Source organism: Mustela nigripes, chromosome 2 (genome assembly GCF_022355385.1).
Source record: "Mustela nigripes isolate SB6536 chromosome 2, MUSNIG.SB6536, whole genome shotgun sequence".
Classification (NCBI taxonomy): domain Eukaryota; kingdom Metazoa; phylum Chordata; class Mammalia; order Carnivora; family Mustelidae; genus Mustela; species Mustela nigripes.
This window is the reverse complement of record NC_081558.1, coordinates 15,547,233-15,575,099: the sequence shown is the minus strand read 5'-3', so window position 1 is coordinate 15,575,099 and position 27,867 is coordinate 15,547,233. Positions and strand designations below refer to the sequence as shown.

The 27,867-nt window shown below is 51.8% G+C and overlaps 1 protein-coding gene, 1 long non-coding RNA gene and 1 pseudogene across 3 annotated transcripts; 2 read left to right on the top strand and 1 right to left on the bottom strand.

Moving 5' to 3' along the window:
• Positions 1 to 2,407: 2,407 nt before the first annotated feature.
• LOC132009775 (uncharacterized) lies at positions 2,408 to 5,456 on the bottom strand. Of its 2 annotated transcripts, none has more exons than XR_009402058.1 (3): positions 4,289 to 5,456; positions 3,336 to 3,670; positions 2,408 to 2,933 (listed from the first exon to the last, which is right to left on the bottom strand). It is a non-coding gene; the product is annotated as an uncharacterized LOC132009775 (long non-coding RNA). The 2 variants fall into 2 exon arrangements; XR_009402057.1 differs by lacking the exon at positions 2,408 to 2,933 and having other exon boundaries at positions 2,952 to 3,670; positions 4,289 to 4,340; positions 4,614 to 5,455.
• Positions 5,457 to 5,594: 138 nt separating this feature from the next.
• Positions 5,595 to 7,465, top strand: TMEM158 (transmembrane protein 158). Its single transcript, XM_059387804.1, has one exon. It carries the CDS (start codon positions 5,925 to 5,927, stop codon positions 6,819 to 6,821), a length of 897 nt encoding a protein of 298 aa, XP_059243787.1. The 5' UTR covers positions 5,595 to 5,924; the 3' UTR covers positions 6,822 to 7,465.
• Positions 7,466 to 26,022: 18,557 nt separating this feature from the next.
• On the top strand, positions 26,023 to 26,884 carry LOC132009773 (multiple C2 and transmembrane domain-containing protein 2-like; annotated as a pseudogene).
• Positions 26,885 to 27,867: the final 983 nt, after the last annotated feature.

Sequence of the window (27,867 nt, the reverse complement as noted above, 5' to 3'; positions counted from 1 at the left end):
TATCCTCTGTGAAGATGCCACTGTCAGGCCAAGTCCAGAAGAGGTGCTCGCCCAGCAGCCAGTCCTTCCCCCGTCAAATCCTTCCACACACATAACCACCGGGGCACCATTGTCCTCCTGGGTCTCTTTTAGACATTCCCATCTTTCCATAACAGCAGAGGCTTCCTCTGTCCTCCATGAATTCTTCCCAGAAACCCAGAAACTCTGGACAGAAAAGAAATACCAGCAGTGGCCCTGCCCACCCTGCACCCACGGGACCCACGAGCAAACAACGCATGCACCAGACAGAATTAAGTCCGACTAACGGCTTGAAGCTGCCAACAGCGGCCGTGTCCCAGGAGGGCCTGTGATTAATTGCCAAATGAATTGCGTGGGCTGTAATTGCCGCCTGGGCTCCTCAGAGGCAGAGCTCTCTGCTGACCACAGTGGTCAGGAAGAAGAAATGTCCACGCCCTGGAGGTCTGGCAGAGGCACCCAAAAAGATCACGAGGGCTCATGAAAGCAGCAGGCACAGATTGTCAGGATCTCGTCTGCGAACACGGCGCACGGGGGGGGGGGGGGGGTGCTTCAGGAGCTCCTGCGACGGGTCCTCAAGTGTCCCATCTGAGGAATGGGATTTCTCAGGGACGCAGGCATGAATAGCATTCTTCCCCCATTCCCTGGTGCTCCCCCACCCCAGCCCCCCGCCCCCGACACACAGCGACCTTCCCCAGTGACTCTGACGTGGCTGAGCCACTCGTTTCCAAGCCTTTCTCTTCTCTGTCCTATTTTTACAATTCTTTTGTGGTTCTTGCTTATTTCTCAGTCTACAATGTGTGGGAATAATATCTTAATTCCACCCACATAATAGGAGAGGACTCACGAGTTACTGTACCTGCAGCACTCTGAGGCCATCAGATGAAAGGAATTCAAATAACCCAAAGAGATCTTTTTGTCAAGTCTTACTTCATAGGCAGCATGCGCAAAAATTAGCTGGCGCCGGAGAGGGCCGTCAGAAATGAAGAGAATGAAATTACGTGCATCGTTGCTGATTATTTTCTTTGAAGTCCTTGATGCTTGCTTTATACCAATATAGTGCATGTAGAAAAACTCACTCTGGATTTTAGGAAGAAAACAAAGATGTCTTCTATTTGTTTTATAAAAATTTCAGGATTGAGGGAAAGGGAAGGAGCCTCATTTGCCTTCCTCCCTTACATCCATAGAAGGAAGATCTAGTCTCATCTAAAATGTTGCTAGTAATTCAGGTTTTGCTGACAGGTGCCCCCCGCACCCCGGCTCATGCCTGGGAGCAGGGCTCGTGAGATGGGTTCAGCCTTCGACACCTGACTCGGCCCAGCCAGGTGGTTCCCCGGCGGGGCCTCAGCCCCACACAGGAGCAGATGAGCAGGCTGGTAGGGACACAGCAGTCCCATTGCTGGGGCATCGCTGTGGCTCTGTCCATCTCAACTCCCTAAACCGCACCCACAGCCTGCTGGCCAGACCCACAGTCTTTTGAATTCACTCATTCACCAACTATTACTGAGCATCTACTATGTGCCCCATACCGTTCCATGGAATAAAGCAGATAAAGCCCCGCTTTGGGGAGATAGGCATCCCAACAAAGAGACATTAAACAAAGAAGAAAGATGGACAGCAGGTCAGCTGAACGTGAGTACCAGGAAGATGTGCAGGACCATGCATGGGAAGGTAGTGACGGGGACAGAGGGAATGGGTGCTGTTTGACACTAGTGGTCAGGGAGGGTCTCCCTGGGGAGCTACCTTTGCAGCAGAGAGCTGAGGGGGACGCAGGAGCAAGCAAAGGAAATGTCAGAAAGAACAGTGTCCAGGGCAGAGGAAACAGCAAAGGCCTTGAGTTTGGCTCAAAAGCGGAGTTTGCGCTGCGTGTTCCAAGAACAGCAAAGAAGTCAGTGTGCCTGGAACAGAGCCGGCGAGGGGAAGGGAAAGTGGTAAATGGACCCAAGGGCGGGTGGGAGGAACCACACAAAACACACAGGGGGCAAGTCTCTGCCTGTAGCTCAGGCACCACTCTTAACTGGCCAGCTTGCTCAGTCAGCAACAGGGTGTTGCACACCCCACGCCCCTGGCTAGCCCTCCCGGACCCCTGCTGGAGGCTGAGTCTGAAAACGGCAACGGTTGCAAAAAGGGGGTGAGGCCTTAGTATAATTATCTTTTTTTCCCCCAGAATAGGTGCACATTTTAGAGAATATGCAAAATGGAAAAAGGGATGACACAGATACAGAAAAGGAAAGAGGACAGGTAGCCGGGAGTAACATTGTTTCCTCACTGTTTTCCAACCTTCATACAACAATGTGGTTATAAAGTAATATATTGAATATGTTTGTAACATATATGTTTTTAATGTTTTTATTTATTTTTTTAAAGATTTTATTTATTTATTTGACAGAAAGATCACAAGTAGGCAGAGAGGCAGGCAGAGAGACAGGGGGAAGCAGGCTACCCGCTGAGCAGAGAGCCCAAGGCGGGGCTCGATCCCAGGACCCCGAGATCATGACCTGAGTCGAAGTCAGAGGTTTAACCCACTGAGCCACCCAGATGCCCCTTAATGTTTTTAGATATGTAACTCTTTTACGATTCTATGAAGGTAATAAAACATACAGATGAAATTTTCCCTTATTTTAATGTTGCAAACCCATATTGTTGTTTATATGTTACAAACCTATATTATCACAAATGGTACAAACCCATATTATCTCTTATAAAAATACTGTACAGCTGATGGTGAATTATGTGTGTAAGTCCAACAACCAAACTTCAAGGTCCTGTGTTGTTTATCCTGAAGGATCACAGCAGGATTTTGTTAGCTGAACTGAAGGACTGGGGAAAGGAGATCACTGCGTGTATAAGACGGCACTTCGGACTCAGCTTCCAAAACAATTTTCACCCCTTAGATAACAAATATTCAGAGATGCAACCTTCAGAGAAATCAAGAACATATCAACTTGAGAGAATTTCAAATATGGAAAAGAGAGCAGTGCACAGTATAAGCCACAAACAAAAGCACAGAATATCAGCCATATTGCATATACAATATAACATGTTCATATATGTTTATAAAACATGCATCTTTTTTTTTAAAGGATTTTATTTATTTGAGAAAGAGAGAGTGGAGGGTGGGGGGCAGAACAGAGGGAGTGGGAGACACATTGAGTGTGGAGCCTGACTCAGGACTCGATCTGAAAATCCTGAGATTTTCAGATCAAGAGTCAGACACAACCGACGGAGCCACCCAGGTGCCTCAAAACATGCATCTTTATAAAGAAGCTCAACTGAAAATTTTCTCAAGATAAAACAGGTTTCACGATATACGAGCTTACCTTCTGTCAAAGGAGAAGCCCAGCCTCCCTAAGGTGAGACATCACCAGTTCTGAGCCCCTACCCCATGCTAGGTACTTTTCTTGTTGCTGGTAACCCAACAGCAAACAGGCCAGAAAATAACTTAGTTCTTATCTTTTCTTCCCAAATTCCAATTGTCCAAAAAGACAGCAGATCAGGGTGCCTGGGTGGTTCACTGGGTTAAGCCTCTGCCTTCGGCTCAGATCATGATCTCAGGGTCCTGGGATGGAGTCCCGCATCGGGCTCTCTGCTTGGCGGGGAGCCTGCTTCCCCCTCTCTCTGTCTGCCTGCCTCTCTGCCTACTTGTGACCTCTGTCTGTCAAATAAATAAATAAAAGAACATATTTTTTTTTAAAAAAGACAGATCAATCTAGAAAACACACGCTTAATTGTCCCTCTGCATGTGAGGTCTCAGAGTCTGGGGTACGTGCTGGAAAAGTGGGCAGAGGGCATGTTGCCAGGACACGGGGCTATGGTGGTACAATTCAGCAGCAAACGACTTGACCCAACCCGCCCCCCCAGTAGAACTTTGCTCCCTTTCTTGCTGCCTTCGCTACTGGTCAGACAAAGCCAGGAAGCCCCCACCCGTGGCTGAAACACTAGAGAGTATCCTCCACTGCTGTACACAGTGACCAGACTTAAAATGTCCCCCCCACCTTCAAGACTGGGCCTCGCTCAGCCCTCAGATGCCCTGATGTTCTTGGGCTGATCACTAGCCACACTGCTCAGTCCCCCAACTTGGCGGCTGACAGATTCTGTTCCCGACATGCAAGGCTTGGAGGAAGAGTCATGTATAATAAAAGCATGAAAAGACACACTGTTCTTTCTGGGCACACCACTTCCCAGCAGAAAAGGAATAAACAAAAGGGGAGTCCTATCCCCTCAGGGAGATTAACCATTTCTATAGAAACCAAGGATCGTTCCAGACACCCACATCAGGCAGGACTGGTAGTAAGAACATCATAGCAGCCACCATGTGAGCACATCTGTGGACAGACAGACACTGGATCAGGTGTATTTATCTTAGTATCCCTCCTAGACAGGTACCCCACCCCCACTGTTCAGATGGAGAAACCAAGACCAGATCAGAATAATGACTCGCCCAGCTGGAAAGGGGCCAGGTAGGTTCCGATATTTTGAGGCTGTTTTTAGGTCTTTCTCCTCCTGGTTTTTACTCATTGTTAGAAATAATGGACAAAGCTTCCAGAAACGTAACCAGCCACAATGCCTAGCAATGGAGTTCTGTTTAGGAAACTTACCTCTGTGAGGGCCATTTTGTTGGCTGCTTCTGCGTGTCCCTCCACCCCTTCCGTCTCAGACTCAGGAATCGCTGGTGTTCACGGAGCACAATGGCTTCAAACCACGGGAGCGTTCCCTTAGAGGGCATCAGTGATCCCCCGCACCCCGACCCTGAGTGTAAGAGGCCACATTACTAGGAAAGTGTTTTTTTTTTTTTTAATATAAATCTGATCGTGGCTCCTTGTTCTTGACTGATACCCCAACCTGCTGTCCTAACGGGAATCGTCCCTTGACATGGATTCTACAGACCAACACTCCGCTACCTGCCAACCAAGGCTGTGCTCCGGAGAAGCGGTTTCCTGCGAGTGAAACTCCCCATCTGCACCTCTGGAGCCGCACCGCTGCTGGCTGGGCTCACACTCCCACAGCCCATCTGCAGCCCAAACTCCAGAGAGTTCTTAGCATTTTCCTCAAGGTGCCGCTTCTGGGTCTATTGTGCCCGAGGCGTATTAAAAAACAAACTCTACCGATTGGAGATTTGAGATTTCTACCGTGGAAAGGTAGAAAGCCTAGTGGCCCGGAGTCCTGGTTCTGGGTTGGAGGGTGGCCTTGGGGTACCCGCTCTCGGCCTCAGTTTCCCCTTCTGTAAAACGAGAGGGGTCGCGGTGGGCACTAAGGCGCGACCTCGCAGGCTCACCCCTCCCGCGCGACCACGGGATGGTCTCCCACGCAGGACGCAGTTCTCGCCCGGTGCCGCCTCCCCACCACCCCCGCCCCGGAGTCGGACGCGCGGGCCGCTTCCCCCGGCGGGGCCACGTCCCTCTCCCCCACCCCCGCCCCGCGGCTCCTGCGACCCACTGCTCCGCCCCCGGCCCGGGCTCCCGCCCGCCGCAGGGTCCGAGCCCCGCTCCCCGCGCGCGTCCCGCCCCGCCGGGCCCGTGGAACCCCGCCCTCCCTCGAGTCTCGCAGCCGGGCGGGCGGAGGGCGGGGCGGGGCGGGGCGGGGCGCGCGGGGGGCGGAGCCGAGTCGGGGAATCCTGCTCCGGGCGAGCGCCGGGCCCTGCAGAGCAGCCCGGCCGTCCGAGGGCCCCCGCGGCGGGGGCGGCGGGGAACCCCAGACGCAGCCGGGCCGGGAGGGATCCCCGTGCCGAGCGAGCCGCCGCCGCCGCCGCTGCCGCCTCCGCGCCGCCCCCGCGGGCTGCCAGGTGCCGGGCGCGCCCCCACTCCGCCCGGCTGCCGGCTCCCGCGGTCCCGTCGTCCGCTCGCCGGCCCGTCGCCCGTGCGCCATGCAGCCGCCGCCCGCCCCGCGCGCGTAGGCGCCCGCCGCAGGCCATGCTGCTCCCGCTCGCCGCGCTGCTGGCCGCCGCCTGCCCGCTGCCGCCCGCCCGCGGCGGGGCCGCGGACGCGCCGGGCCTCGGCGGGGCGCCCCCCAACGCCTCCGTGAACGCGTCGTCCGCGGGCGAGCCCGCCGCCCCGCGGCTGCTGGCCTCGGCGGCTCCCGGGCCCCCCGAGCGCCCGGGCCCGGAGGAGGCGGCGGCGGCGGCGCCGTGCAACATCAGCGTGCAGCGGCAGATGCTGAGCTCGCTGCTGGTGCGCTGGGGCCGCCCGCGGGGCTTCCAGTGCGACCTGCTGCTCTTCTCCACCAACGCGCACGGCCGCGCCTTCTTCGCCGCCGCCTTCCACCGCGTCGGGCCGCCGCTGCTCATCGAGCACCTGGGGCTGGCGGCCGGCGGCGCGCAGCAGGACCTGCGCCTCTGCGTGGGCTGCGGCTGGGTGCGCGGCCGCCGCCCGGGCCGCCTCCGGCCCGCCGCCGCCGCCGCCGCCTCCGGGGCGCCCACCGCGCTGCCCGCCTACCCCGCGGCCGAGCCCCCCGGGCCGCTGTGGCTGCAGGGCGAGCCGCTGCACTTCTGCTGCCTGGACTTCAGCCTGGAGGAGCTGCAGGGTGAGCCGGGCTGGCGGCTGAACCGCAAGCCCATCGAGTCCACGCTGGTCGCCTGCTTCATGACCCTGGTCATCGTCGTGTGGAGCGTGGCCGCCCTCATCTGGCCGGTGCCCATCATCGCCGGCTTCCTGCCCAACGGCATGGAGCAGCGTCGGACCACCGCCAGCGCCGCAGCCGCCGCCGCCCCCGCCGCCGTGCCCGCGGGGACCACCGCCGCCGCCGCTGCAGCCGCTGCCGCCGCCGCCGCCGCCGCCGCGGCCGTCACCTCGGGGGCGGCGGCCAAGTGACCCGCCCCGCTCCTCCCCGCGTCCGCCCTGTGGCTGCGCTCTCGGGTGCCTTTCCCGCCGGGAGACTCGGCCCGTGTGCTTCGTGCTGTAGTGACCGTTAGTTCTCCTTTCGGGGAGGGGGCCGCCGGAGGGGCCCCAGCGACTTGGCCCAGCGACCTGCGCGCCGCGCGTCGTTCCGAAAGGCAGGTGCCAGCCCTTGCGCCCGAAGGGTGGGATCCGCAGCTAGGAGGACCGACAAGAGGGAGACAGGGCCCTTTCCCCTCTATTGTATCCCCCTGCCCCCCTCCCTCCCCGCACCCACGTGCCCTATATTCATGGCAGAAAATGACCAAATCCTGTGTATTTGTTTTATATATTTAATACCTGTTTTAAATGAAAGTTTTAGTAAAAAAAAAAAAAAAATCAAATTGCTATTGCTGTAGGAAGAGAAGCTCTTTGTATCCAAACATAGTATTTGAAGTTTGTTGTTTTTTAATTTATTTAAGTGGGGGGAGGCATGGGAAAGATTTCACACCCACATATTGTTACCGCTAAAAATGAACTTTATGAACCTTTTCCAAGTCGATCTATCCAGTGACGTGGCCTGGTGGGCGTTTCTTGTACTTCTGTGGTTTTTTGGCTTTTAATACAGACATTTTCCTCCAGAGATGCGTATGTAGCTTTTTCTTTATTTGATTTAGGAAAAGGAATCCAAGAATTACAAGTCGTTGCCCTGAAACCTGAAGGAGGGATGCTCCAGAGTGAGAGGGGGGCTGATGCTGTCTTCCCTGCCTGTGTAGGCGAGGCAGGAGATGGAAACTATGTTACTTGCCCTAATGGTAATTGTTTTAGCTCTCACCAGGCTGCCCTCCAGTAACCACCCATCCCCACCCCCAGCCTCACTGACATTTGTCACGGGGCATACAGGGTTTTATGTCATTTGCCTTTTGGTCCCCTGCCTCACAGTCTGTGAAAGACCCAGTAAAATGCCAAAACGGTAAAGTCAGTGATATCCCTTGAGCAAGGTATCTTTCAAGGAAACGACTCATTTTAAAAAGCATGTAGATTTCCATTTCATATGTGTTAAGTGTTCCCATAGGAGCACATTTCAAAAGCTAGTTTTAAAACCTGTGATATTATTTTGGCATTAATAAGATTTTTTTTCTTTAAGGTCAATTCTTGATTGACCTTGGTCAACCAACTCTAGTTCCCGATCACAAGACTTTCCTCACTCCTGGTTTCCACGGTGTAATGTCTGCTGGGTAGTACTTTCAGATTTTTCCTGGTTTTCAGAAGAAGGATAAATGAGTAGTCCTTAAATTGACTCCATATAAAAACCATTTTAAAGACCTCTTTAAAAGATTTTAAAACTACTTTCCCTTGTTCCATTTCCTCCCCATTTTTGAGTGAATACTTGATATTGTCCCAGAGCTGTGGTTCTCAGAGTAGGGTCTCTGGGCCAGCAGCACCAGGGAACTGGTTAGAGATGCAAAATAGAGACCCCATCCAGGACCAACTGAATCAGAAACTCTAGGTGGGGCCCACTCATCCGTTTTAGCCAGCGTACTCCAAGGGACCCTGATGCATGTCAAGTTTGAGAACTGTGGGCTAGCGGAAGGGAACCTCCAAAATACGTAGCCTCCTTTTATCTTGGGTTGTCTCTATGATATCAAAGACATGAGACCCCACTCCACTGGAACCGAAGAAGAGGTTGGGTCATTGCCCTGCAGCTTCAACTACCCGTCTGCCTCTTTGGAACCTCGGGCTTTCTCTGGCCAAGGCCAGCCATGAGAGAGGAGGAGGAGAGGGTGATGACCTCTTCCTCCTCCTCCCAGTCTAGAAAAAGTTGAAGTTCAATGTGATGCAAACCTACTAGCCTCGCAAGTCCCTGTAAATCTTAAGCTCCAAAGCAAGGGGGTCAATGAGCTGCACTCTTTTCCAGCCCTGTGTTATCTAATGGGAGACACACCAATAACTGTTACCCTTGGTCAGTTTTCACAGTAAAATCACAGTATTTGTAATTCTGGAGTGCACATTAAGTATTCCTTTTTTTTTTAAGATTTTGTTTATTTATTTGACAGACAGAGATCACAAGCAGGAGGAGAGGCAGGCAGAGAGAGAGGAGGAAGCAGGCTCCCTGCAGAGCAGAGAGCCCGATGCAGGGCTAGATCCCAGAACCCTGAGATCATGACCAGAGCTAAAGGCAGAGGCTTAACCCACTGAGCCACCCAGGCACCCCTCCATTTGAATTCTTTTACCCAGATCCCACATTTCTACTTTTTCTCTTCCATTTGGGTAGCTCTGTAATTTCCACAATCAGCGATAATAAGGACACCATCCCCTAATGCCAATGCTTGTTTAATCATCAGGCCTCAGGGATGCCTGGGTGGCTCAGTCAGTTAAGCATCTGCCTTCAGCTCAGGTCATGATCCTGGGGTCCTGGGATCGAGTCCCGGGTCTGGCTCCCTGCTCAGTGGAGAGCCTGCATCTCCTCCTGCCTGCTGCACCCCCTGCTTGTGCTCTCTTTCTCTGTCTGTCAAATAAAATCTTAAAAAAAAAATCACGCCTCCTAGATACACATGTCAAAAGAAAGTCTGTTCCTGTTCCTTCTCAAATGATGGTATCAGCCAGCATCCGCTGGGTGACACTGCTGCACTTTACCATCCTGAGAGCTCATCAGCTTAACACGAGAAAAACATATTCCTTCCTATGCCATACGGCCAAAGTCGGCAGCGGTTCTGCTCTTTGGAGTCACTCAGGGATCCAGGCTGAGGATGACTTTGATCTGACGGTATGGCCACATCACCCAGTTAGGAGGAAGGAAACTCACTCAAGGCGATTCAAGGCTCCAGCCAAGAAGTCACATTCTGTCCGCTCATTGATTGGAAGGAGTCATACGGCCCCACCCAACAACAGAGGAGCCGAGGAAGTCGTGCTTCCAGTCCCCAGAGGAGAGCAGAACTTGGTAGCAGGAACAGCATTGACACCCAATACCACTGTGACCGACAAGGCACCCAGAATCCCAGGACTTGCTGAGCAGACAAAGAGTTTACCCCAGGAATGCCATCCCGAGACTCTCCTCCTGTGGTCTCCATATCACCTGCCCACACTGGCAGCTAGACTGCCCCTCAGGATTTCATAAGTGAAGGAGATTTATCAGCCTGATAGTGGTTCCACTTTGGGCAAAGTGGGTCCCCAGAGAATTCAATCTGAAAGATTAGGACAAAAATGCACTCTGGATCCTGTGATGTAGGAGTCATGTAGGGAGCAAGGGCGGGGGGCGGGGTGGAGTTAGAATAAAAATGGGGAGAAAGGAGCAGAGAAGTCAGAGCAGACACCGCCTCTCTCCTGACCTAGCCCCTCTCCCACTGCCCAGACATGACTTATTCACTGACATTCGGGGCAAGAAGGTGGCTGGGCTTCACTGTTCCATTTTTCTCCTTTCACTGGGGAGAAATCATACATTTCCCAAATAGGTAGGAGAGGTTTAGCGTTATAGGGACTAGGAACATTAAGAGCAAATACAGACATTCGGTTCGTGGCTGAGCCTTTCCCTGGGAACAGTGGGAGGGAATGTCTCCAAGGAGAGGACAGAAGGGCAGAGACCAGCACCCCAGACCCATCGGGTTGCTGTGGGGTGGCCACACCTCACACTTCGTTATGGGTGCTCAGAGAGCTGTCCCCTGCCTGGTCTCTTGCTGGTGGCCCTTCTGTTACCCCTGCTTCCATCGCAGGACAATCCTCTAGAGACAGTGCCTTGGCCTTTCCTGGCTCTACTGTGCCTGACCCTCTGGGCGGTAGCAGGGGAGGACCGCTCACGGAGCATAAATGAAATAGAACACAGATTTCTTACTGCAGTCGCAGTGGGCAGGCACTGACCAGGCGTTGCCTTCTCTCCCTGGCTCTTCCCTGCTCAGGCTTTGGTTTTAGGGCAAATCGCTCCACAAAGTCTGCTCACACTCAGCCTCCGCAGACCCTAGATCTTCCTTGCCAGGTCTTGGCCTCTGGGACTTCTTGTTCTCTTACTCTTTGTCTTTCCTGAGCCCTGCCCTGAGGGCAAGAGTCCTACTGGTCTCTGGCTCTCAGAAATCTTCAAGAAGCCACTCTTCTGTGCCTACCCCTTCCCATCAGCTCAGAATAACTTCTTCCACTCCCACCTCAAGCCCGTCCCTGCTCAGCTCCTGCGGTTTGCTCCAAAGCCAAGTGCTCTCCTAACAGCAGACTCCTACGGTCCACAGCCTCCTCCTTTAACTGCCTCTTGGGAAGCCCTTCTTCTCTCATCCCTCTTGTCCAGCTATCAGGCCAGCCTTGGCATCCCCCAGGCCAGCACTGACATGCGGTGATTTCTGCCACACCCAGGACAGGACGGGTTGAAGCACGGTTCAAAGAGGGTAAGGATTCCCTGTGGTCCCATAAGGACTGGTGGCATGACTGCTGCACACCCAGGACAATTAAATCTGTCTCCCTGCCACGTCCTTAGCATTTTCTTGATGTTCCCACTGCCCGAACTATCTCCTAGAGTCCTGGGGTGAGCTTTCGGGATGCCGAGGACCTGGGACTTTCTGCACTTGCATAGGAGCAATGGTGAAAATCAAAATAATTTGCATCTTGATAACCCCTAAGGCCCCATTGGGACTCTGCATACAGATTGTCTCCCACTAAGCTTTTCTGGCACTCTAGGAAAAACCTACCTCCATTCAGGGTGCCCTCCCAGACCCGCTTGCTGGCTCTGTGACCAGTGTTCTCGCTGGGCCCCTGGGCAGTTCCGTCAGACTTCCTGAGGTCTGCCAGGCATGGGGTGGAGGGGCAGCAAGATTGCCCAACCCCTTAGCTCTCCGCCCCACCCCTGCAGGTCTGGCCCCCCACTGCAGGTTTGAAACTCATGCGGAACTTTAAGGAGCCCCTATAGTCCATGACCATGCGGCAGCTTCTCCAAGTTCTTGCTGTTCCCCTGCTGTGGGAACACAGTGGTTCTCTGCCCGAGGATCTGATAGTGAATTCCAGCCTACCTCTTGGTTTCCTTCCTTGCACACTAGCCATTCCGGACTTAAGTCACGACACGTGCTGTGTCATCACCTAGAAAAGTGATTTTTATCATTAGAGTACCTTGGAATCTTATTTCAGAATATTTGAAGATCATAGATGTGCTCTGGTTCAGGTTAAATCCTGTGGCTCTTCTAGTAAGAAAGATGCTGATGTTCTGACCGTGGGCTTTAAGTATACATAATACGGCACCTACGTCATCTCTCGTGTTCCTAGAAAACTGAGCAGCTGCTGGAAGAGAAGGACACGGGCAAAAATAATACTGTTATTTGTAACGGTTATTTGGGACTGGAAGAGTGAGTGGTCCGGAGTCATAGCCGGAGGCAGGTGTGAAGGATGGAGAGTAGGAGGACATCCTGGGGACCAACCCAGAGATGGCCACTGGCTGGGGACAACCACTGGGTGCAGGTTCTGTTGGCTTCCCTCCCACAAGAGCTACCCCAGAGAGGAAGGCTCTGTCAACTGTTTTCTGCCCCTGAATAGTTCTCCCCGTCAGCCCTGGAAGGCTCGAATCACCAAGTTCCAAAAGACATCTCACCCACCCTTAGAGGCACAGTCCAAGTCGCCCCCTCCTAGTTGTCACCACCTCCCAAAGAGGGCTTTGATTAACACGTTGGTTAACACATCTCAGAAAGGACACTTTTCAGGGCACCTGGGTTGCTCAGATGGTTAAGAGTCTGCCTCGGGCTCAGGTCATGATCCAGGGTCCTGGGATCAAGCCCCACATCGGGGTCCCTGCTCAGTGGGAAGCCTGCTTCTCCCTCTCCCACTCTCCCTCCTGTGTTCTCTCTCTCTCTCTGTGTCTATCTCTGTCATATATATAAATAAAAATTTTTTTTTAAAAAAAGGACACTTTTCTACAAAGAATCATCTTTGCACCCTTGGTTGAACACAGATCATGTATAGCTCCGGTAGAAGGACCAGAAACGTTGATAAATAAAAGAGAAAGGAAAGAGCGCTATCTCCAAACTGCCCCAAAATGTGTTCTGCAAGCATTTTGGTGCAAATACTTCCAGCCTATGTTTACACTAATTATTTATATTATATTAAAAACTGAAATTATGCTGTACTTAACTGTTTTTTGAAAACTTCTCTTTATTATACCAGTGCTACACCACAGAGAAATGAAAGACTATGCTTCTTCTCTTTTTTTAAAATTTTATTTATTTGACAGAGAGAGAGAGAGATCACAAGTAGACAGAGCCGCAGGCAGAGGGAAACGGGGAAGCAGGCTCCCTGCTGAGCAGAGAGCCCAATGAGGGGCTGGATGCAGGGCTTGATGTGGGGCTCAATCCCAGGACCCTGAGATCATGACCTGAGCCAAAGGCAGAGGCTCAACCCACTGAGCCACCCAGGCGCCCCAGGAGAATAAGGATCAGTCTCAGCCACAAAGCCAGCACCCACAAGGCTCATATTTATTGACAGGTGGCCAAACGCTTGTGCTCTATTTTAACCCCGGAGTGCCTGCTTTTCAGCATTCTGCTTTCCCCACTCAGGGGCTCCTGGGTGGTCCCCCACCTCCGCAGAAGGTCATGGAGGGCTTCTTGGGGCAGGTGGTGTATAAAGGCTGATTCCTAATATGTAGGGCAGAAATCAGCCATAAAGGATATTGAAATCTATCCAAGGGCCAAAGGGCTGATAGAGACAGAGAATGTGTGTGTAGGGGAACGAGGTCTTCTCTCTTTCTCATCCCAAGTTTGTCATCTCCAGACACACATCAAAGCCAGACCAAACTGCCCACCACCCCCCAGCCATGCGTCCACTCTGTGTCTGAGGTTCCAGATGAGGCTGATAAGGAACACAAGGTTTGAGGATGAACGATGTGATTCATCTCCCCGGGTCATCACCACAGAGCCGCCATGTATTGTTTGGGTTTATGTGATGTCTTCGGTGCAAAAATGAATTCCGAGATTCAATAAGCAGGAAGGATATTACTGCTGTAGAATGCTGCCCCCAAATGATGGCATAGTTCCACGTGGCCCAGTCAGGCCACACACAGATGCCCTTCTGCAGGGGCAGGTGCGGAAGACAGAAGACCCAGAGAAAGAACCTCGCTCGATCTGGCCAGAGGCAGGCGAATCAGCCAAAGACTGGAACCATCCGTGGGTCGAAATGTATTCAGCACCCCTCATCATAACTGGACCATGTTAAGGTCTTCTGCAATGAATCTTGTCCAGGACTGGGCTCCCTAGAAGCTGATCCTGAGGTGGAGACACTCACACCCGGGGGTTTATTGTGGGGTGCTCTCCCGAGGAGAAGAGTGAGGGAAGCAGGACCGGGCAGAGGAAGGAGCCAAGTGAGGACATGCTCTCAGCTGGGATCAGCTGCAGCCTGATGCCCTGGCAGCTCTGGGACAGAAATTGTGCCCCCGTGGTGCCCCACCTTAGGGCACCATCCTGGTCTTCTGTATTCCCACTTCCTACAATCACAGGCCAAGTTGTGTGCAGGGGCTACACAGCCTCCCTGGCCTCCCCCCAGTTCCCCAGAGAAGGAGGCCCCAAGAGATGTTAGCAGTGCACCCTACAGCTAGGGGATAGATGCACAGATGCATCAGGGGAATCTGGGCGGAACCCCCACAGGATTCACTACACCCCCCCTTGCCTCTATGTCCCCCCAGCAATGGCGGGGAGTGAAGCTCAGATGCTCTTGTTGAACCCCAAATTCCCTGTCCCACTTGTGTGCTGACCTCCCGGCCTTTGCCAGTCTCAGGGGAGGTCTGGTCAGTTGGCCTTGCCGCCGGGTGTCCTGCCAACTTGTGCCAAGGGAGAACGGGCTCTGTCATATCTGACGTGCCTGCCTCTGTCCCCAGCACCCGCGTTATAAGGGGCGTCCCACAGATTTAGTACCAGTATTCATTCACCTTAGTGTTAGATACAGGGTGGCTATGGATTGAGAAGTCGAATTTGGGAGCGCCGCCCACACTCTGCTGGGAGAGGAGAGACCGCGCCCCCTAGAGATCGCTGTGGGTAATTCTGTCTCCCTACAGAGTCCTGATGGACTCTGGGCAACTCGCCTATGTTCCCCCGCAGGGGTTGGCCACCCTTTTCTGGAAAGGCCCAAGCAGTAACTATTTCCAGTTTTGTGGGCCGTACGGTCTTTCCCTACTCAGCTCTGCCGCTGTCGCTCGAAAGCAGCCATAAGTCCCATGTAAACGGATGAGTGTGGCTCTGTTCTAGGAAATCTGTACCGAGGGGCATGGAAATTTTAATCTCATATAAATTTCATGTTGCCAATTTTTTTTCTTTTTCTTTTTTTTCACCCATTCCAAATGCAAAAATGGTTCTCAGTCCACAGGTTATACAAAAACAAGCCCACGGGTCCTTTGCTGTAGTGTGTGGACCCACACGCTGCACCATTTCCAAGGTTCAGACGATGAGTGGGGATTCCCCTCATCAGACAAAGGACTAGAAGTGGTGTGGAAAATAGTATTTGAAATTCTGCGTTTGATAAGCAATAAAGGCCATGGGAAAGCATCCGATCCTTCCCTAACCCATTAATCCCCTGCACATGAAGATACAGAGAAGCAGAGCTTCCCTGAGCTGATAGATCCTATAATACGATTTTATTTTTTTTTTTTTTTAGGTCTTATTTTTAAGTAATCTCCATATACTACGTGGGGCTCCAACCTACAACTCCAAGATCAAGAGTCGCACACTCCACTGACTGAGCCAGCTAGGTGTGCTGATCCTACTGTTTTGTTTTGTTTTTAATTTTATTTATTTATTTGACAAAGAGAGATCACAAGTAGGCCAAGAGGCAGGCAGAGAAAGGAAGGGAAGCAGGCTCCCTGCTGAGCAGAGAGCCCGATGCGGGGCTCAATCCCAGGACCCCGAGATCATGACCTGAGCCGAAGGCAGAGGCTTAACCCACTGAGCCACCCAGGTGCCCCCTGATCCTACGTTTTAAGTTTGGTGAGGCTTTATGCAGCATGTTTGGAAGCTACATGGCCCCTTCTGTCTGTCTAGCTGGTAGATTACACCAGGGAACATAGCAGATTGAGCCACACTAAGGGCAGGACCATCTCCCAGTCAGATGTGCTTGACCCTGAGCATCAGACTAGAGCCTGCTTGCTGGGTGAGCAGCATAGGCCAATGGAGGCAGAAGCTGGTGCCCAGACACACTTGGCATGATGGTATAATGATGCAGCGAATTAGTTCTCAAACACATCCACAAAAGTTTCTATGACCACAATGGACAATGCCCCTCCACTCTGGGGCATTTATTATATATATAATAGTTATTACCTAATACTACCTTTTGCAAGGGGGAGTTTTTCTTAAATATTTTTATTTTTAAAATGTATGCAAACGGACACCTGGATGGCTCAGTCAGTTAAGCAGCTGCCTTTAAGCATGCCTTTGGTCATGATCCCAGGGCTGGGATGGAGCCCCACATCAGGCTCCTTGCTCAGCGGGGAGCCTGCTTCTCCTTCTCCCTCTGCCCCTGCTCATATGCACACACACTCTCTCTCTCTCTCCCTCTCTCTCTGTCAAATAAATAAATAAAATCTTTAAAAATAAAATAAAATACATGCAAAATTTGTTTGCTACACTACCGTCTCTTTGTTTTCAAAAAAAATGTAATTATTTCACTTTATCATCAAAGAGTAAAATCTGCTTCTCTCCAGGCACATGAGCCAGCACCTCGGGGTACGCATGCCCAGCCCCTGGCGTGGGAGTCCAGGCCCGTGGCCGGGTCCGGGTTATGGAGCCAGACAGATGCGGGTCGGGACTGGAATGAGCCCTCCGTGGGTGACTCTGGAGAAGTTAGTTAATCCTTCTGAGCCCCCGTCATCTCATCTGTAAAACAGGTTGGACAAGAATATCTGCAAACACGGAAACATGAGGCTTCTCTGTCAGAGTAGGGTGACACGTGCCACGCATCCATCTTTGAAGGGGAAGAGATTTTAAAATGTGTTCTCGGGGTGCCTGGGCGGCTCAGTCATTTAAATGTCTGACTCTTGATTTTGGCTCAGGTCATGATCTCGGGGTTGTGGGATCTGCGACAGGCTCTGCATTCAGCATGGAGTCTGCTTGTCCCTCTCCCTCATCCCCTGTCCCCTTGGCCCTGCTCGTTCTCATGCTCTCCCTCTCAAATAAATAAACAAATCTTTTAAAAAAAAGTTTTTTTAATGTGTTCTCTTCCCCTCTCTTTTATTTTTAAAATTTAATCAATTTACTTATGTAGGGCACGGGAGTTTGTGTTGTTCTCTTTTGTCTGGAGTATAATTTATGTGCAACGAGATCGCAGGTGTACAAGCACTTTTGACAAATACAGCCACATAACCCAGACCCTATTAAGATTCAGAACAGTTCGATCACCTCAGAAAGTTCTCTCGTGTCCCTAAGCCATCATCTCCATAATCTCCATGCCATACCAGCCCCTGCTCACAACACACACACACACACACACACACACACACACACACACACACAGAGAGAGAGAGAACGAGAGAAAGTAACCACTGTTCCCATCTTTGGCCAGTGGTCGGCTTTCCCTTTTCTAGAGCTTCATATAAGTGTGATCGCACTACGGATTCTTCTGTGTATGTCTACTTTTGCTCAGCTTATCTGTGAGATTCAACTACATTGCTGCAACTTTCACCAGTTTGTTTCTTTTTATCGCTGAGCGGGATCCCGTTCCGAGGCTGGACCACAGTCCATCCACTCTCCAGCTGATGGACACCTGAGCCCTTTCCAGTTTTGAGTGACTTTATTAAAGCTGTCATGAAAATGTCTGTATGTGAGATGCCTGGGTGGCTCAGTCAGTTAAATGTCTGCCTTCAGCTTAGGTCATGATCCCCGGGGTCCTGGGATGGAGCCCTGCCTCCGCATCAGGCTCCCTGCTCAGCGGGAAGCCTGCTTCTCCCTCTCCCTCTGCCTGCCGCTCTGCCTACTTGCGATCTGTGTGTGTGTGTGTGTGTGTGTGTGTGTGAAATAAATAAATAAATAAAATTTTAAAAAGAAAATTTCCATATGTGGACCCATGTTTGTGTTTTTCTTGGGCAATACCTGGGTGTGGAACTGGAAGTCATAGGGTAGACACGGGTTTATGTTTGCCTTTACAAGAATGCCATTTTCCCCGAAGTTTTTAATATTGTCTTACACTCCCATCAGCAATGTATGAGTTCAGATTGCTCCCACATCCTCAATGTTTGGTGTGGCTGGTCTTAACTTGAGCTGTTCTAAGGGGTGTGTAGCCCTTTCTCATCGTGGTTTTAATTTGCATTTCTTGGATGACCCATGAGATGGAGTTTTCCACATGATTGTTGGCTCTTCGTGTATCTTCCTCTGTAAAGATTCTTATCCACTTTTTAGAAACTGGCTTGCCTTCTCCTTGCGTTTGAATCCAATCCAAGGGTCTGACATTTTCCCAAGATAGAGAACCGTGCACAGCCCTGGTTGGCACTGTGCCCTTTCCGTTTGGAGTATCTCAGCCATATTGGCTGTCCAAATTCACCTGCTGGGTGTTTCCTGGTCCTCCAATGGGAATTTGATCTGATGTATAAAATGTAGGGAACCTGGATCGCCCCAAAGAACAACACCAAATCTGAATGTGAGGGGCAGGAAGCTGTAATGGTGGGAAATGGCCGGAAACCAACTGGAGTGTTACCAAGAATTCAAAAGTTCAACCCCAAAGAAACAAACACCTCAAAATCTTCCCTTCTGACTCTCTAGGTAAACGATTAAGTGACGTGGTGAGAGAAAGGGCTGAGATGGACCTCTGGAAGACTACGCTTCTCATGAAAATGTGTGTCTTTAGCTCAGATTTGAAATAGGGGGAGTCCCATGTTGGTCACTAACCCCATCCTCTCTCTCTAGTGTCTGTGACCCAGGATGCGTGTCTCTTCTCCATCACCAGGAACACCACAGGGTTCTGGCTGCTCTAGGGAGGGCCCTGTTACACCGATGCCCTGACCCAGCATCAGAGAATCTTATGGGATCATAGTAGACGTGGTGTAAGGTCTGCCTGGCAAATGGTGGGCACACACCCTCTGCAGCGGGAATTGGTGTCCAGTAGAGAATGAAAGATGGATAAAGATGAAAGATGGAAAGAGTCTGGGGTCTGGGGCAGGAATAGGCAGAGGCCCAGGCAGGATGGTGGTGGGGCTAGAGAGACAAGAACAAGGCTGGGGCACCCTGGGGGCAGGGAAGACAGCAGGCAAACAAAAGGGTAAGCTCCCTGACCAGCTGTAAGCGCTTCCTTTCCCCTGAAGGAGGACTTGCTTGGCTCCAGAACTTGGGTGGTTGGGGCGGGGTAGGGGTGGGGGGAACTCTAAGGCAGGGCCCAGCCACTCCCTTATTCCCTGCAAGAACAGCAAGTTATTTTTTAGTATAAGTATGTCTCACTCATATTTGGGATAGACTTGTACTGAAATAATTATTTGTTGTTTACCTAAAATTCAAATTTAACTGGGCACCCTGTATTTTATTGGACAAATTGACTATTAACTGCTCTGCCAAATAATTAAAATTAAGGACAGCAGTTACTGCCACGGGCTGAGGACTGGGGGAACACACTCAGGGAGCATGTTCTCTCCCTCACCAGCTGCACCCAGCCTCAACTCCCGTCTTCTGATAAAGAGGAAGGAGAAGCTCTGAGACTTTATGTCCCTTGCTCAAGGATATTTCACTGGTGAGAAACAGAACCAAGATGAAGGCTACGTGTGTGGCTCCAAAATCCACCATGGGGCAACAGGATGTAACCTCCCCCGGGGTTGTAAGAGTCCCAGAATTTTGCCATCTTGGGGTCCTAGAGATGTGCCCACAGCAAGGTCTCCAGAATACTCTGTTGAACTGAATTACAAGCCCGAATCTTGTACCCCTGTAGTTTCCTTCCAGGACTCTTCCAGCCCAGGCTCCGAGAACATTCCATGGAATTCCTCCGTAGCCCCCATGACCTTCTGGGTTTGGTTTTTTTTTAAGACTGTACAATATTTGGGCTCTTGAATCCTCTCTCTCTCTTTCTTTCTCTTCTTTTTCAAAGAAGGAATGTTTCTTCTTTCTTCTTTTTTTTTTTTTAAGATTTTATTTATTTGACGGGGGTGGGGGGACACAAGCAGGAGGAGTGGGAGAGGGAGAAGCAGACTCCCCGCTGAGCAGAGAGCCAGATGAGGGGCTTGATCCCAAGACCCTGGGATCGTGATCTGAGCTGAAGGCAGATGCTTAACGACTGAGCCACCCAGGGGCCCTGAATTTTTTTTTTAAGTTTTATTTATTCACTATTTTTAAGAAATCTCTACACCCAATGTGGGACTCAAACTCACGTGATCTTGAGATCAAGAGTCACACGTTCTTCTGACGGAGCCCACCAGGTGCCCCCAGGTCGTTTTCTTTTTAAGACCCCCTATGCCTCCATGAGAGCTGGCGTTCCTACTGGACACCCCTCCAGGGAGACGCCTCCAAAGAAATAGCAGCTGCCCTGACGTGGTTACTCCAAGAAACCTCACCTGGATTAGGGCACCTGGGGGCAGAAACGGGCTTGCCTTCTATCCTGGGCTGCCGGAGAGCCAGCCCCGAGAAACTGGAGGAGCTCTGAACAGCAGTGGGGGATGCCCAGGAGGACCTTTCTCCACTGCCTTCTACCCAGGATGCCACAGTCCCACCTCCCTACCTGCCCAGAGATACAGCGGGGCCCTGAGGCCCCTCCCAAGGAGGCAGAGGACTGGGGGTTTACCTGAGTCTGCATTTGAGCTCAGCACTGCACCCCATGAGCTTAATTTCCTCATCTGCAGAAGGGGGAAGATAATACTACCATGCAGCGGGAGAACTGGGGAGGACTCCTTCTGGAGAGCTCACGGGCACTCCCTGGCAGAGATGCAGGCTCAGTGAGTGGGGTGTCTTATTGCTGATGTTTGAAAATAAGCCAGAGCTGTCCTCCCCGGCCTTTTCCAAGCACCCTCTCTCCCACTGCCTGGAATCTGGCTCACTCTGGGGGCATTGGGGATGTGGAGGGGGGGTATCTCAGGGATGGCTGCCTCCCCTTGACAACCCAGCCGAAATGGGCACCTGCAGACTCAGAGGGAACCGCTGCGCAGAGGGAAAGGCGTGCAAGTTTTCTGCTTCTTCGGTGTGGGGAGGAGCCCCCAGGTTCTCCTATGGCCGAGGAGTCTTTCTCCTGTGGGGAAGGCTGCACACAGACAGAAGCTCCCGCAGGAATGTCCCAGCCCCATCTCAGGGAGCTCCCCAAGCCCTTCTAAACATAGATCCATGACCAGAGTGGTGGCGGGGTTCCATTATGACCCACATCTACCTCATTCAGGAGCCCCCAAATCATACTTCATTAGTCAGATGAGACAGCAAGTCCCTCTAGACTCACTTCATCCTGCCAGCTGCACTCAGAGGGAAGCCAAAGACCCGGAAGCATTTGACATTTGAACTTGAGGAGTGATTCCTACAGAAGGGAATCCATCTATAGAAATGGGGTCCATCAGCAGGACAGAGGGCATGCTCAGTGAGCCAGACTGGTCAGGTTCAAATACCAGCCCTGCCATTGCTAGGCCTCGGTTTCCTTATCTGTAAACTGGGAAGCATAACTGTACCTCCTCCTCTTAGGTATTGTTGTAAAGATTTTAAAAGCAATGACTTCTTCCCCACACCCATCCAAGAGCAGAGATTTCAACCGGAGTCCTGGGTGCCATGCACTACCTTGGGCTAAATACTCAAAAACTGAGCTTTCTTGTCTCTAAATCAGGCACGATCACACCTGTCCTTGCAGGGCTGCTGGGAGGAGGAATGGGAATGTCTGTGAGGCACCAGACCCACATAGGCACTCAACAAACAGTACTGGTTGTGGTGTGACTCCAAGATGGTGAACCTCTCTCTCTTTCTCGGTCCGTAATTAGAAAGTACTTACTGAGTATCAGCATATGCTCAGTAGGACATGGTGAGCCTGAGTGTAGAGTGGATCTTGCTGTCATGGGACATGCATTCTGCCCAGGTCACCTCCGAAGACCAAACGCTAGCTCCACGCTTATGCGTAATTGGTGGGAACATGTGAATGTTACTTTCACTAGTTGCTGTTCTTGAAGTATCACCAAAGTGAAGCATCATCAACAATTTTGGCCTCAGTGGCCTGAGCGAGCCCTCCTTCAGGAGCTGGATGACATCTTCATCTGTTTCTCTTTCCAAAGTGCATTGTGGGTATATATGTCAAGGAACGCTTACGGCCATCATGATGAATGGATAAACAAAATGTGGTATAAACATACAAAGGAACATTATTCAGCCTTTAAAATAGAGAGACATTCTGGGGCCCCGGGGGACGCAGTTGGTTGAGTGGCCCACTCTTGGTTTTGGCTCAGATCGTGATCTCAGGGTCATGGGATCGAGCCCCACATCAGGCTCCACGTTCAGGGCAGAGTCTGCTAAATTTTCTCTCTCTCTCCTTCTGCCCCTCCCTGCTCTCATGCTCTCTCTCTCTCAAATAAATAAATCTTAAAAGAGAGAGAGAAATTCTGGGATGCCTGGGTGGCTCAGTTGGTTAAGCGGCTGCCTTCAGCTCAGGTCATGATCCCAGCGTCCTGGGATCGAGTCCCACATCGGGCTCCTTGCTTGGCGGGGAGCCTGCTTCTCCCTCTGCCTCTGCCTGCCACTCTGTCTGCCTGTGCTTGCTCTCGCTTCTCTCTCTATGACAAATAAATAAATAAAATCTTTAAAAAAAAAAGAGAGAGATTGAAATTCTGACACTTGTTACAACATGGATGAATCTTGAAGTCTTTATGGTGAGTGGAATCAGCCCTTGACAAAAAGACAAATACTGTCTGATTCCACTTACATGAGGTACTTCAAGCAGTCAATGTCATAGAGACAGAAAGTAGCATAGAGGTTACTACAGGTTGGAGGAGGGGGGCAAGGGGAGTTATTGATGAATGGGTATGGGGTTTTTGTTTGGGGTGATGAAGAAGTTTTGGAAACAGAGTGGTGATGGTTTCAAAATATTGTAAATGTGATTAATGCCACTGAATAAAAGGTTAAAGTTTCATGTTATATATATTTTACCACAGTAAAAAAATATTTTAAAAATAATGACAATAAAGGAAAGACTCTTCTGGCTCCAACTGAGAATGGAACGTGGGCCATAAAAGATGAGTTTTGTTCTCCACCCAGTAGAATAATAAAGAATCCCACTCCTTGGGGGCCACCCCGCCTGTCCACCCTGCCCCTGGCTGCTCTCTGCCCCCTCGCCTACAGCTGGGGCTCCTCTTTTCCTGACCTGGGACTATGGCATTCAGGGAGGAAAGCTGAGCAGACCCTCTATTCCTGCCCCTGGAGCAGGAATGATCCCCTGGGTTTCTGACTCCTGGTAGACCAGCCGCAGACCCCATGGGCAGGCAGCTCCCACGTTGCCTGTAGGCAAGCCCGGAAGTGAGTGAGACTGGGTCACAACTTCTCTTACTTCCACCAATTCCCTCATCTTCTCTCCCGGGTTCGAATGGTGCAGGACGAGAAGGATAAAACTACTCCCTCACTCTCCCCCACCACGGAGAATTATTCCTTTTGTTATTATTCTAAGACTCCCAGAGTCTCAGAGGCGGGAGGCAGCTGTGGGGCTTGGATGGAGTTCACCCTTGGGTGCAGACCCTGGGCAGAACATAAAAGATTCAGCCTTGACATTTCACAGAGGGAAACAAATTTCTGCATGGTCGTGGCTGGGCTCAGAGAGAAAGCATCTTCACTCAAGTACGGGATGAAAAATCCCTAGAATCCTGGCACAGGCAAGAACAGCAGTTCCTGTTCCCGGGAGGCCAGCACTGGTGTCTCCTTAGGCATGGCTTTCACACTCTGGAAGTCTCAGTTTCCTTGTCTGTAAAATGGGGGAACCAAACCCCAGCTTGGAAGGCCAGTGGCTTCTGGCACTCCCCACAGCACACAGTCCATCTGCAGCCCTTTCTAGCTTATCAGCCGTGTCACACTTTGGGTGGAGAAGGGGACCCTGGATCGGACCCCTGATGCATCCTATTATTTCATAGTGATTGTTTATGGAGATGTTACTAGTGCTGCATTCTGTTCTGCAAACCTAAAAAAAAAAAAAAAAAAAAAGGATACAGAAGATTTTGGTGGTCCCCCACCTATACGACCTCCTCATGCATGTTGGCCCAACTTCCAAACACAGTCATTTCTGAATCTATCCTAGGACGCTCCCTGATGCTGGAGCCCACTGGATCCAAGCTCTAAAGAAGCCGGAAGAGCTGAGGCATTAAGGCACCCCGGGAGTAGGGAGTAGCTTCAATCAGGGACTGCTGGGAATCAGCGTAGACAAACCCCAGCTCCCTCACCCCTCAGGGTCGGTAGTGCTGAGAAGGACAGAGTGCCTGGTGGCCCAGTGGCAGCACACGCATGGGATACACCGCTCCCGCAGTCTTCTTCCCCTCCCTCCTCAAGTGCTCCTGTGTCCTGAGATCCCTCCCAAATAAACAACTTACGTCTCAATCTCTCGGGATCTGCATTGGGGGAACCCAAACTCAGATAATGCATCATCTCAGATCTTTTCTTCTTTGCAAAGAGCCCAGGGAGGTGGGTCCTCTGATCTCTCCTTTGCAGGTAAGAAACTGAGGCTTGGAAACTTGTAACAACGTGTCTCAGGTGATGAAGCTGGAGCTTGAATGCTAGCATCCGGCTCCAACTTCCCCAACCAAGCCCTCCATCACAGCAAGCCAGCAAATGTGCTCAAGGCAGTGGCTTGCCAGGGAGGTCTGAGGCTGCAGAGGATTAGTCTTCACTCTCTATCCCCCAGCCCCTTTAGCAGCCCCCTCCATTGACAGGAGCTGTGCAAAAGAGAAAGAGAAGGGGAGCCCAGAGCTTCCGCCACCCTGGAGCACCCACCACCAGGTGGCGCCCTGCCCTGGAGACCAACGGAGAATCCAGACCCAAGCACGGGTGGTGGTGAGATCTGACACACCTGTTTGGAAGAACCAAGGTGTCCCTCTCCTGCCTTTGCACAGAGGGCAGGACCTGAATTGGGAGGTTTCTCAGATGTCTCAGAGCTTCCAGGGCTTCTGGGCTGTTCAACCAACACACATACACGCACATGCACACTTCCCCAGCTGTTAGCAGTAGAGGGCAGAGGACTCTTCTCTGAAGCTGCCAGGAAGGGCCGGTGTTCTAGGAACCCTCTCTGTGGTGACACAGGGCAGCACCAGGCACCCCCACTCTGCTTCCTCCTTCTGCTTGGACCGGGGTGGGCCTGGAGTGTGTACCCGATGCATCTGGTGAAACTACACGGTTATTTGGATTGAGTGCCCACTGTTCTCGCCTCTGGCCTCACCTATGTACTGGGAATAGCAGCGGGGAGGCACAGGGAAGCCCGCTCCCCATCCTCGGAGGTGGTTTCAGCCCCCACAGAAGTGACCATCCATGACTTACAGGATCCCACCTGCTGTTCAAGTCCGACTTGTGCCAAGGGAAATGAGCCTGCCTTTATTTTTTACTTAATTTGCTGTTTAAACCAACTCACATTCCTATGTACACCCACAGAGACTGCTATATTTTAAAATTTATTTTAACATTTAAAAATGTGTCACTGGCTGTCTTGGGTCAGACTCCCCAAGCAGACGTTGAAATGAGCTTAGAATATAAGTGATTTATGAAGGATGTGCCCCCTCCCCTCCGGGGGGGGGGGAGCCTTGCCAGGGTACCATCTCAGGCAAAATCCCACGGAGGGTGGTGGCTTCATTTTTGTCCCATAGGAGGCGCTGAAACGAAAGGATTGCCTCAGAACCTCCTAGGGCCTGCCCTCAGGGCACCTAGATAGACTGGCACATTCTCACACCCCACAAGTCATTGGTTCAGGGTCACCCCAGAGGGGTTAAGTTCTCAGACAGTACTTCCCCTAATAGCCCAAGACTTGATGTCCAAAAAAGAGGCTCAGGGACTGGCTACTGGAAATGGTGGTAGGGACACACACACACACACACACACACACACACACGAGCACATACATCCACACGCATGTACACACACCAGTAAAAGGGAACGTGAGGGATCTGGGCCGAGCATCAACCTTGTCCTGTAAACCTTATTCCATAAGGGATTCAAGATGGCTTAAAAAATTAGGTACAATAAAGGGGCGGGGCCTAGGAAGTCGGAGGGCGCGAGACGTGCCCCCGCCCCGCCCCGCCCCCCCCCCCCCCCCCGCGCCCCTCCGCCGTTGCTGCCTCTGCGCGTGCGTGCGAGCGGCGGCGGCGGCGGCGGGTCCCGGCAGGAGCCGCTGCGGTGGTTTCCCACACAGAGGAGCTCTCTCATGGAGTGACTTCCTGGGTCTTCAGGCAGCCATGGAGGATAAACCGTCTGTCTGGGGCTCTTTGAAACAGCGGACCAGGCCTTTGTTAATCAACCTGAGCAAGAGGAGGGTGAAAAAGAACCCGAGCAAGCCCCTAGACCTACGGGCATAGGCGTTCCCTGGACCGCCACCTCAGCCTCTCTGTCTGACCTCTTGGAGGCTGAGGCCTTGGCCCCAGAAGGCAGGCCTTAACTCTGGGCCCCAGTCATCGTACACCTCGGTGCCCAGCAGCCTGTCAACGGCGGGGATCTTGCCCAAGAGCAGCAGTAGCTCCTTGAAACAGTCTGAGGAGGAATTGGACTGGAGCCAGGAAGAAGCCGGCTACCTCCGTGTGGTGGAAACGGACTCCGAGGAGGCCTATGCCTCTCCGGCCGAGGACAGGAGGCCTTCTAGCAATGGCATCCTGGATCTGCTGCAGAAGACGCCGGCTGGAGACGAGGCCCTGGAAGAGCCAGAGAAGCTATGTGAAAGTGGCGATCTGAATGCTTCTCTGACATCCCAACAATTTGAAGAACAATCTATGTTTGGGGAAGCCAGTGATGGCTTGAGTAACCTGCCCAGTCCTTTTGCCTATCTCCTCACCATCCACCTGAAGGAAGGCCGGAACCTGGTCATCCCGGACAGCTGTGGGCAAAGTGAGAGGGCAACTGTGTCCTAGAAGCTGGCTGGCCTCCCCATCCCCCAATGCAACTGCTGTGCTCTGGTTGTCAGGCAACTGTTTACCTTAGAGGTAGAGCGCCCCCCAAGGTTCTGAGCCTTCAGTTGAGACCCAGAGAACACTGGCCTTTGGAGGCAGAGCTGGGGAGCTCTCCACAGCCCTGGATGGCCTCCTGCCTGCCATAGATCCATTTCCACTTGGTCCTAGACCAACTGTGCGGTCCTCCGCTGGTGATTTCTGAACGCTGGAGACACGTTTCAGGTCTCCGTGGGTTTCCCTGGGAGATCCTGGTATAAACTGTGATACTGGTTTTGCCAGCGAAGAAACAACACATTTTCAGAAGGGTGAAGGTGTCAGGCGAAAGGTGTTTTGTCCACGCTGAAGTCTGTGGGAAAGGCAGTGAGAATATGGAACTGCTGACCCAACTTGATGATGCCCGAGGTCTGCCCGGGGTGGAGGCCAGTCTTCCCACCTTAAAATCCTCGTGCTTATCAGCAATAAATACAAACCACTGTAGGCTGTCTCTTCAGAATACTGTTGACTTTCGGAAAAAGTTACTGAAGGGCCAGCCTCCTAAATCGTCTCAAGAGACTGGTGACAGACCCATCTTCAAAGCCTCAGAGAAGAATGGAGAAGACCTTTGGGAGAAAACCGTGGGTGATCTGAATGAAAACCCTCCTGATCTCCAGAGTCCAGAACGGCTCGCCCAAGAAACCGCGAGATGGAAGCAGAGAAATGGAGCAGGAGAAAGAAAGGCTTGAACAGTCAAACGCAGGATTCCAACAGGCCCTGAAGGGGAAAGTCAGCCAGTTAGTACCGGAGGGTGAAAACCTGCTGAAGACCTTCCCCGGGCGCACTTACCTTGGAGATCATTTGGGTCATGTCAACTGTGAGGTTGAGGAAAAGAGGGAAACAGAAATGATGATGGCCCCATCCACGGGTCAGAGGGTGATCTGAAGGGTGTCACTGATCCTGATGATGCTGATTCCAATGTGTCCCTTCAAAGTGCTGAAGCGAAAAAGCAGGAACTAGCCAGACAATTGCAGGAAGGAAAGCAAATGAATGAGGAGCTTATGGGACAAATAA

Excerpts from the sequence above, each read along its gene's own strand:
- TMEM158 (XM_059387804.1), top strand. The coding sequence starts at position 5,925 with ATGCTGCTCCCGCTCGCCGCGCTGCTGGCCGCCGCCTGCCCGCTGCCG.